We start from the raw sequence: 11465 nt of genomic DNA on the forward strand, positions 1-11465 counted from the left end.
ACAGAGAGGAATCGCAAAAATGCCTGAAAGAATTCCAGGAAAACATAAATAAACAAGTAGAAGCCCATAGAGAGGAGACACAAAAATCCCTGAAAGAATATCAGGAAATCATAAATAAACAAGTAGAAGCCCATAGAGAGGAGTCACAAAAATCCCTGAAAGAATTCCAGGAAAACACAATCAAACAGTTGAAGGAATTAAAAATGGAAATAGAAGCAATCAAGAAAGAACACATGGAAACAACCCTGGATATAGAAAACCAAAAGAAGAGACAAGGAGCTGTAGATACAAGCTTCACCAACAGAATTCAAGAGAAGGAAGAGAGAATCTCAGGAGCAGAAGATTCCATAGAAATCACTGAGTCAACTGTCAAAGATAATGTAAAGCAGAAAAAGCTACTGGTCCAAAACATACAGGAAATCCAGGACTCAATGAGAAGATCAAACCTAAGGATAATAGGTATAGAAGAGAGTGAAGACTCCCAGCTCAAAGGACCAGTAAATATCTTCAACAAAATCATAGAAGAAAACTTCCCTAACCTAAAAAAAGAGATACCCATAGGCATACAAGAAGCCGACAGAACTCCAAATAGATTGGACCAGAAAATAAACACCTCCTGTCACATAATAGTCAAAACACCAAACGCACAAAATAAAGAAAGAATATTAAAAGCAGTAAGGGAAAAAGGTCAAGTAACATATAAAGGCAGACCTATCAGAATCACACCAGACTTCTCACCAGAAACTATGAAGGCCAGAAGATCCTGGACTGATGTCATACAGACCCAAAGAGAACACAAAGGCCAGCCCAGGTTACTGTATCCTGCAAAACTCTCAATTAACATAGATGGAGAAACCAAGATATTCCATGACAAAACCAAATTTACACAATATCTTTCTACAAATCCAGCACTACAAAGGATAATAAAGGGTAAAGCCCAACATAAGGAGGCAAGCTATACCCTAGAAGAAGCAAGAAACTAATCGTCTTGGCAACAAAACAAAGAGAATGAAAGCACACAAACATAACCTCACATCCAAATATGAATATAACAGGAAGCAAGAATCACTATTCCTTAATATCTCTCAACATCAATGGCCTCAACTCCCCAATAAAAAGACATAGATTAACAAACTGGATACGCAACGAGGACCCTGCATTCTGCTGCCTACAGGAAACACACCTCACAGACAAAGACAGACATTACCTCAGAGTGAAAGGCTGGAAAACAATTTTCTAAGCAAATGGTCAGAAGAAGCAAGCTGGAGTAGCCATTCTAATATCAAATAAAATCAATTTTCAACTAAAAGTCATAAAAAAAGATAAGGAAGGACACTTCATATTCATCAAAGGAAAAATCCACCAAGATGAACTCTCAATCCTAAATATCTATGCCCCAAATACAAGGGCACCTACATATGTAAAAGAAACCTTACTAAAGCTCAAAACACACATTGCACCTCACACAATAATAGTGGGAGATTTCAACACCCCACTCTCATCAATGGACAGATCATGGAAACAGAAATTAAACAGAGATGTAGACAGACTAAGAGAAGTCATGAACCAAATGGACTTAACGGATATTTATAGAACATTCTATCCTAAAGCAAAAGGATATACCTTCTTCTCAGCTCCTCATGGTACTTTCTCCAAAATTGACCATATAATTGGTCAAAAAACGGGTCTCAACAGGTACAGAAAGATAGAAATAATCCCATGCGTGCTATCGGACCACCACGGCCTAAAACTGGTCTTCAATAACAATCAAGGAAGAATGCCCACATATACTTGGAAATTGAACAATGCTCTACTCAATGATAACCTGGTCAAGGAAGAAATAAAGAAAGAAATTAAAAACTTTTTAGAATTTAATGAAAATGAAGATACAACATACCCAAACTTATGGGACACAATGAAAGCTGTGCTAAGAGTAAAACTCATAGCGCTGAGTGCCTGCAGAAAGAAACAGGAAAGAGCATATGTCAGCATCTTGACAGCACACCTAAAAGCTCTAGAGCAAAAAGAAGCAAATACACCCAGGAGGAGTAGAAGGCAGGAAATAATCAAACTCAGAGCTGAAATCAACCAAGTAGAAACAAAAAGGACCAACAGAACCAAAAGTTGGTTCTTTGAGAAAATCAACAAGATCGATAAACCCTTAGCCAGACTAACGAGAGGACACAGAGAGTGCGTCCAAATTAACAAAATCAGAAATGAAAAGGGAGGGAGGGAGAGCTGAACCTTCAGAGAGGCAAACAAGCCTGGGAAACCAGAAGAGACTGCTCTCTGTACATACATCTCGGACGCCAGAGGAAAACACCAAAGGCCATCTGGAACCCTGGTGCACTGAAGCTCCCGGAAGGGGCGGCACAGGTCTTCCTGGTTGCTGCCGCTGCAGAGAGCCCTTGGGCAGCACCCCGCGAGCAAACTTGAGCCTCGGGACCACAGGTAAGACCAACTTGTCTGCTGCAAGAAAGCTGCCTGGTGAACTCAAGACACAGGCCCACAATAACAGCTGAAGACCTGTAGAGAGGAAAAACTACACGCCCGAAAGCAGAACACTCTGTCCCCATAACTGACTGAAAGAGAGGAAAACAGGTCTACAGCACTCCTGACACACAGGCTTATAGGACAGTCTATCCACTGTCAGAAATAGCAGAACAAAGTAACACTAGAGATAATCTGATGGCGAGAGGCAAGCGCTGGAACCCAAGCAACAGAAACCAAGACTACATGCCATCATCGGAGCCCAATTCTCCCACCAAAACACACATGGAATATCCAAACACACCAGAAAAGCAAGATCTAGTTTCAAAATCATATTTGATCATGATGCTGGAGGACTTCAAGAAAGACATGAACACACTTAGGGAAACACAGGAAAACATTAATAAACAAGTAGAAGCCTACAGAGAGGAATCGCAAAAATCCCTGAAAGAATTCCAGGAAAACACAATCAAACAGTTGAAGGAATTAAAAATGGAAATAGAAGCAATCAAGAAAGAACACATGGAAACAACCCTGGATATAGAAAACCAAAAGAAGAGACAAGGAACTGTAGATACAAGCCTCACCAACAGAATTCAAGAGATGGAAGAGAGAATCTCAGGAGCAGAATATTCCATAGAAATCATTGACTCAACTGTCAAAGATAATGTAAAGCGGAAAAAGCTACTGGTCCAAAACATACAGGAAATCCAGGACTCAATGAGAAGATCAAACCTAAGGATAATAGGTATAGAAGAGAGTGAAGACTCCCAGCTCAAAGGACCAGTAAATATCTTCAACAAAATCATAGAAGAAAACTTCCCTAACCTAAAAAAAGAGATACCCGTAGGCATACAAGATGCCTACAGAACTCCAAATAGATTGGACCAGAAAAGAAACACCTCCCGTCACATAATAGTCAAAACACCAAATGCACAAAATAAAGAAAGAATATTAAAAGCAGTAAGGGAAAAAGGTCAAGTAACATATAAAGGGAGACCTATCAGAATCACACCAGACTTCTCGCCAGAAACTATGAAGGCCAGAAGATCCTGGACTGATGTCATACAGACCCTAAGAGAACACAAATGCCAGCCCAGGTTACTGCATCCTGCAAAACTCTCAATTAACATAGACGGAGAAACCAAGATATTCCATGACAAAACCAAATTTACACAATATCTTTCTACAAATCCAGCACTACAAAGGATAATAAAGGGTAAAGCCCAACATAAGGAGGCAAGCTATACCCTAGAAGAAGCAAGAAACTAATCGTCTTGGCAACAAAACAAAGAGAATGAGAGCACACAAACATAACCTCACATCCAAATATGAATATAACGGGAAGCAATAACCACTATTCCTTAATATCTCTCAACATCAATGGCCTCAACTCCCCAATAAAAAGAAATAGATTAACAAACTGGATACGCAACGAGGACCCTGCATTCTGCTGCCTACAGGAAACACACCTCAGAGACAAAGACAGACACTACCTCAGAGTGAAAGGCTGGAAAACAACTTTCCAAGCAAATGGTCAGAAGAAGCAAGCTGGAGTAGCCATTCTAATATCAAATAAAATCAATTTTCAACTAAAAGTCATAAAAAAAGATAAGGAAGGACACTTCATATTCATCAAAGGAAAAATCCACCAAGATGAACTCTCAATCCTAAATATCTATGCCCCAAATACAAGGGCACCTACATATGTAAAAGAAACCTTACTAAAGCTCTTCCATTTGTATTCAGATGGTAGTCTGGTATTTTATCCATGACCTCTTATTCTTTGCAGTAGAAATACTAAAGACATGACTAGTGGGAGGGAATTTTCAGGACCATGCTAGGGATGAAACGTGTGAAAAGTTGGTACATCTACAGATAGATAGAGAACTAGGAAAAAGGATAAGTAAAAACAAATTTCTGATGAAGAGTGAGGAGGGTAACCATCAATCTGGGATAAAACTTGGGAAGCTCTTGGTGATTCCAAAGAAATAAATATGAGTCTAAAATATCCATAAGGAACAGGAGAGATGAAATGTGTTTTCAAAGCTTAGAGGATGGTGGGTCTTGTTTAATTATATAATGTATTGTAGAGTACCCAATTAATTAATTACTCAAATCAATCCCTCCAGCAGCACATTCCTCACTATCTGCCCCAGTGTTCTGGGTTCCTGAATGACACACACACCCGCACACGTGCGCCCACACACACATACACACACACACACACACACACACACACACACACATATTTTTAATATGCCTTAAAAGTTCAATGGCTGGACTACTTCCTAACATCCACGGGGCTATTCCACCTTCCCCCAGTATTTCCAAATTATTGCTTAATAAACTCTATACTCCATATTGGCTTGCATGAACCCAGTCAGACAGCCCTCTTGGGATCCTGCTCACCCCTGGATCCTACATTGTGCCTATGCTCTCTGTCCTGCATCTTCTCAGTCCTGGTGCCTTTAAACTCCTCCCTGCATGGCAGATCTCCATTTTCCTCCTCCTTCCTCTCTGTTCCTAACCTGGGATTCCTAGAAGTCTGACCACAAACTACCCTTCCCAGCCATTGGCTGCACACAAACAAGGAGAACCAACTGAGAGCAGGGTCCCTCACTGTCTTACATATGGACATGCAGATTCTGGGCAAGCAATTCTGTGGACCCAAATTAACATAATACAAGCAGCATTAGGCCAAAAGTACTACATTTTACAATTTTTGCCCATTTAGAAAGGTTCCTTTCTCTGAGACATAAGTTGAACATAACTATAACAATAATATAAATTATAAGGTCTGATATACACTTAACATCTAGTCTATCAATTCTGTACATTTAGATATAGTAATCTATTATCTTTCCTAACTTAATGAGTTTATATTTTGTGTCTGAATTATGTTGATTTTTTTACTTGTATCACCATCTGAAAACCATTCTTTTAAATCTAAAACATCCTCTTTAATGGCAAATAAGTTAAGTTTGATTATGAGTCTATAACTAGTTTTCAACCGCATCAGAAATCTGAGAAGGGATTAAACATTAGCTGAATTTGTAGGAAACACAAAGACATAGCTTCCAACTTAAACAGTTTGTAGAGACAGCTGACTGCCTGGACAGTCTCCTATATCCCTATAATTTTGAAGCATCTGTGTTTAGCCTTCTGGACCTAAAACAAATGACAGACTTTAAGTAAAGCAGGAATTATGAAGGACTATCTTATCCTGTCTTGGCAGAGGTAAGTTCTTGACTATATCATATTGGATATAAATCATGTGTCCTTTCCTGGACAGTATTTTTTTGTCTGTAGATTAACTAGGGAACTTTTTACCCAGTGGCTAGCTTGTCACAATTGTAGCAACACTATGTAGAGGTAATGATATTTACTTTTTTCTTTAAAGTAGAATGGGTATACTGTGAGTAGCAGACATTTCTCCTTCTCAAAAGATCTATTAATAATGAAGTGATTAGAAATGTCATGTTTTGTGGATCTTTGACATTTTTGAAAACCATCTATCTACATATGTAGCATAACTAAATTGTCAAACATTGATTACTCTTAGCTATTTACTCTTTTAATAATATTGCAAACATTTTATTATAATTAAATCAGAATCTTACATTACCATGAGTTTATTATCTGATCTTTAACTTGTATTACTTAATCATCTTAATCAGTTTGTTACAGAATCTATTAAAAGGACTGACACTTAGCCTTGTATTCTTGAATGAGTTGTGGGAATAGATTACTAAACTTACTCTTAAACAACACAATTTATAGGCATAATTTTACATTGGCAAAAATCTCTAAATTGTGATACGAAATTAAGGTTATATTTTCTTACATTGGGGAAAATTTATATATTGATAAAAGTTTAAAGTTTCCATTGGTATAAATCTTAATATATTGATATAAAATTTAAAATTAATATTTTTACTCTTAGGCATTGTGCCTATATAACTCATTCTTTAAGTAGTTCAAATGTAGGTCTCTTTATGTAGAATATCTTGAATGTCCTGGCACTCATGCCATATCATATTTATAGTGTATAAGAAGAATTCAGACAGGCACATTGGGAAAATTCTAATAGATCTTGTCAGGATAAAAAGAGACTGTTCAGGAATCCACAGATAACCTTCAAGGAATAAACGCTTGCATTTCAGGTAACAAAAATAGGGATATCAGTGCAGGATTAAGTCTAAAGTTGTTATACAACAACTCCACACACATACACCAAAATCCACAGAACATGGGTGGCATAACAATGTTGTGAAGTCCATGGTCACAGTTCAGGAATCTTGTGTCATTGTCATTCTCTGTGTAACTGTGGTCCCAAGAAATCTACTTCTGTACCATGAATACAAAAGAAGCTTCAAATAGAAATAGAATTCAGATGTCACAATAACAAAATATATAAATCTTTGTCAGAGTGGGTTTATCAATCAGAACCAGCCTGATAGTTTTGGTCACTGAATATCGCAGAAAACACATTTCTCTGAAGATGTGATGAATACTGTGGGATATGTAGTCTCTCATGCTGACCTTTGTGTTCTGCCTATCAGCTGCTCAGCTCTAAGTTGTGAGCAAAGTAAATAGATAAAAATCAAATGAAATGCCTCAGAATAGTGCTGGGTAACCTGTAGAGTAGAATGAGAGGCAAAGAGTCCCACAGGGAAAGAATAAGAATTTAGTAATCACTATGCTGACAGAAATGTATGTGCGGTCCAAACACTAAAGGTCATGTACACACATTACTACATATGTGATAGAAGCAAATGTTGCTGTAAACATGAAAACATTGATACTTAATGTTAAAGAAATAATATTAACTACTAGATAGAAATGATGGCTCAACAGTTAAAGACCATTAACTGCTCTTACAGAGATCCAGTGTTTGATTCCAAGGCTTTTATATAATGTACAGACATGCAGGCAAAACACTCATATACCTGGTATAAATAATTTTTAAGTCCCTCATAACATGAACATTTGGCTTTCACGTAGGTCAACATATCCTTCTGCCTGAAATAATAGAATTCAGGATGTTTGGGTGGACTCGACCCTTTATTATTCTCAACACTTTATTTTATCCCCTAAGATGGCCAAGAATCCCAGGAATGCAGTTGCTAAAGTGTCATCTATGGACCTAACATTGAAATGAGTTTTACATTTCTCCAGTTGGTGGTGGTGCACAACCTTGAACCCAGCACTTGGGAGGTAGAGTTAGGTGGATCTCTGTGAGTGTGAGGCCAGCCTGGTCTACACAGCAAGTTCCAGACAGGGCTACACAGAGAATCCCTGACCTGAAAAACCAAAAGAAGATACAAAGAAGAGGAGGAGGAGGTAGAAGAGGAAAGGAAAGAATTGGACATTTCATCCATTCTCTCTGCTCCTGAGCAGTATATTTTTCTACAAACACCATTTATATTTTTTGAATACAGTTCATTCATTTGGTACTCTAGACCTAACAAACCTGACCCACATGAACATCATGCTTTCAGGTGACACCATCTTCCAGATCTTTCTCATATTGCAGTTCAGTCTTGGTGTTCTAGGGAACTCAGCACTATTGTTGTTATATATATACACTTTTGTCTTCAGGCCTTATTATAAGAAGTTGATAGATTCAGTTTGTATTCACCTGACAATAGTCAATATTTTGCTGATCATATTCCTATTGACAAAAGATATCATGTTATCCTTTGGAGTAACCAATTTTCTGGATGATATCGGTTGTAAGGCAGTCTTGTTTTCATTCAGAGTCAGCCGGGGTCTGTCCATCTGCAGCACCTGTGTTTTAAGCACGTTCCAAGTCATCACCATCACTCCCAGTACTTCTAAGTGGGCCTGGCTTAAGCCTAAACTGTCTACATGGATTTTTTCTTCCTTACTTTGCTCCTGGCTTATTAACATACTCATCTATGGATATATGCTTCCAATGGTAGTAGCCAAATCCAATAATACTCTTGCTGGCTATGGATATTCAGATGGTTATTGTATAAACAAGCACCCTGGGAACCAAAATTTAGGGTCATTTTTTAGCATTATCCTTATTCATGATCTCTTCTATGTGACCATCATGATGTGGGCCAGCCTCTACATGGTGATTTTCCTCTACAGACACCGCAAGGGAGCCCAGCATCTCCGCAGCCCTAATCTTTCCTCCCAGACATCTCCTGAGCGCAAAGCCACCCACAGCATCCTGTCTCTGGTTAGCTGCTTTGTGTTAATTTATTGGTTGAACAACTCTGTCACTCTTTATGGCTTTTATGCAAAGGAAAAAATTCCAAAACTGGAGTCAGTAAATTCACTTTTGACAACATGCTACCCAACCATCTGCCCTTTTTTACTCATGAAGAATAATAAAGTTATTCTGCAATTCATTTCTTCATTTTCTGTACTGAGAATGACCTGTTTTCAAAGTTCACTCCATGACTGAACAGAAACACCCACGTCTAGGCAATAAAACAATGTCTTAACAATTTTCATAGAATTAAGAATTTGAATGCAGACCTAGCTGGTTTGGTTTGCTTTGCTTTGCTTTACTTTGGTTTGATTTTTTTAAACAGGGTTTATCTGTGTGGCCTTGGGTGTCCTTCAACTCACTTTGTAGACCGGGTTTGCCTTGAACTCACAGAGACCTATAGGCCTCTGCCTCCCACATGCTGAGATTAAAGGCATGTGCCAAATAGAATTACATCATATACCCACCTCTTTTTCTTTCCTCCTGACCCACCCAACAACCTTCCCTTAAACCTTCCCTCTCCTATTCCATCCCCCACATACACTGTTAAGTTCATAGCACTTTGTCCCTCAATTATGATCGTTACACACAGGTGTATGTGTGTGTATATATGTATATGCACCAATATATAGATATACCATATGCTAAATCTATTTCTGTTGTTTGCATACATAATGACCACTCTGCATTGGACAACCAATAAAAGAGTTCATCCTGGGAGATGCTAATTCTCCTTCAAGCAGTCCTAAGTTGCATTTTATCTAAGATCAGTACCTCCATGAGAATCCCCCCAAGTTAATTTGTCCATTGTTATTGTCATTGTGTCCATCTTGATTATATAGCCATTTGTAGATGAGACTCTTTCATGGCAAACTTACTGGTATTCTGGCTCTTAAAATCTTTTTACCTCCTCTTCTGCAATGTTCCCTAGGCCATAGATGCAGGAACTTTGGTGTAGAAGTAGCCATTGGAGTGGGGCTCCACACAATCTGTTGATATCTACAACACTGTGGTCAGTTTTTGCTTTCTGTGATGGTCTCTTTTTGATCTGAGGATTTGGAACCAGGAACCAAATATGAAAAAGAATATGCACTTATCATTCTGGATCTGATCATCCATACTTTTCTAATGAATTCAAATAAAACATTTTCAACAATCTTGCCATGACTGCAATCCTTTGATATGTTATAAGCTTCTCTATCTGGGGTGAATGTTTTCTTACATAACCCAATATAAAATCTTCTGCAACTGCTGGCAACTAAGCACAACATTTTGTATTCAAACTTGAATTGGATTGGAGTGTCTGCCAAGAAAAACCTAGTAATACATTTACAGCATTTCCAACTCCCCCTTAGGCCCTCACACTCCCCTATCACCCTACTCTTTCTCAAACTCATGGACTCTTCCTTTATAATTATTACTATTATATACATATACTTACACATACATATTATACATTGAATATATGTAAACTACTGAATCCTGTTAGTGTTGCTTGTCTGTATCTGTTTCAAAGGCTGATTACTTAAGGATGGATAAAATCTCAGGGGCTTTATACTGATTCCCCTTCTCTCAGCAGTCATCGATTCCCTATAATTCTTCATTTGGGGGTGAGGTCTTGTGAAATTGTCCCAACCATTTTGGCATCTCCGCTGGTGCTGTCATTATGCAGGTATCATCTGGACAACCACATGTTGAGATTGCATAGTTGCAGCTTCCCTGTCATGTACTACAGTAACTATACTAGTCTTATGGGACTTACAATCTGTGGAACCCCTCTTCTAATGTCGACTCTGAGATTGAGGGGTAAAGATTGCATTGTATTAATTGAGAATGGGTACCCCAAGGTCACTTCTGAATTTTGATAAGTTGTGGCTCTCTACGGTAGCCTACGTCTGCTGCAAAACAATCTCCTGAAAGAACAGGAATTCAAGGCCCATACCTAAACATAGTAAAAGCCATATACAGCAAACCAGTAGATAACATTAATCCAAATGGAGAGAAACTTTAAGCAATCCCACTAAAATCAGGGACTAGACAAGGCTGCCCACTCTCTCCCTACTTATTCAACATAGCTCTTGAAGTTCTAGCCAGAGCAATCAGACAACAAAAGGAGGTCAAGGGGATACAGATCGGAAAAGAACAAGTCAAAATATCAATATTTGCAGATGATATGATTGTATATTTAAGTGATACCAAAAGTTCTACAGGAGAACTACTAAACCTGATAAACGCATTTAGCAAAGTGGCTGGGTATAAAATTAACTCAAATAAATCAGTAGCCTTCCTCTACACAAAGAGAAACAAGCCAAGAAAGAAATTAGGGAAATGACACCCTTCATAATAGTCCCAAATAATATAAAATACCTCAGTGTGACTTTAACCAAGCAAAGTGAAAGATCTGTATGATAAGAATTTCAAGTCTCTGAAGAAAGAAAATGAAGAGGATCTCAGAAGATGAAAAGATCTCCCATGCTCATGGATTGGCAGGATTAATATAGTAAAAATGGCCATTTTACCAAGAGCGATCTACAGATTCAATGCAATCCCCATCAATTCCAACCCAATTCTTCATAAAGTTAGACAGAAAAATTTGCAAATTCATCTAAATAACAAAAGACCCAAGATAGCTAAAACTATCCTCAACAATAAAAGGACTTCAGGGGGAATCACTATCCCTGAACTCAAGCAGTATTACAGAGCAATAGTGATAAAAACTGCATGGTAC

General features: G+C 38.1%; 1 protein-coding gene across 1 annotated transcript; it reads left to right on the forward strand.

Annotated features, from left to right (window-relative positions):
- The first annotated feature begins 7050 nt into the window (after positions 1-7050).
- Positions 7051-9324, forward strand: LOC120097724 (vomeronasal type-1 receptor 2-like). Its single transcript, XM_063280908.1, has one exon. The coding sequence runs from the start codon at positions 7976-7978 to the stop codon at positions 8930-8932; it is 957 nt and encodes a 318-aa protein (XP_063136978.1). The 5' UTR covers positions 7051-7975; the 3' UTR covers positions 8933-9324.
- The last annotated feature ends 2141 nt before the right edge of the window (positions 9325-11465 follow it).

Source organism: Rattus norvegicus, chromosome 1 (genome assembly GCF_036323735.1).
Source record: "Rattus norvegicus strain BN/NHsdMcwi chromosome 1, GRCr8, whole genome shotgun sequence".
Taxonomy (NCBI): domain Eukaryota; kingdom Metazoa; phylum Chordata; class Mammalia; order Rodentia; family Muridae; genus Rattus; species Rattus norvegicus.

Excerpts from the sequence above, each read along its gene's own strand:
- LOC120097724 (XM_063280908.1), top strand. The coding sequence starts at position 7,976 with ATGAACATCATGCTTTCAGGTGACACCATCTTCCAGATCTTTCTCATA.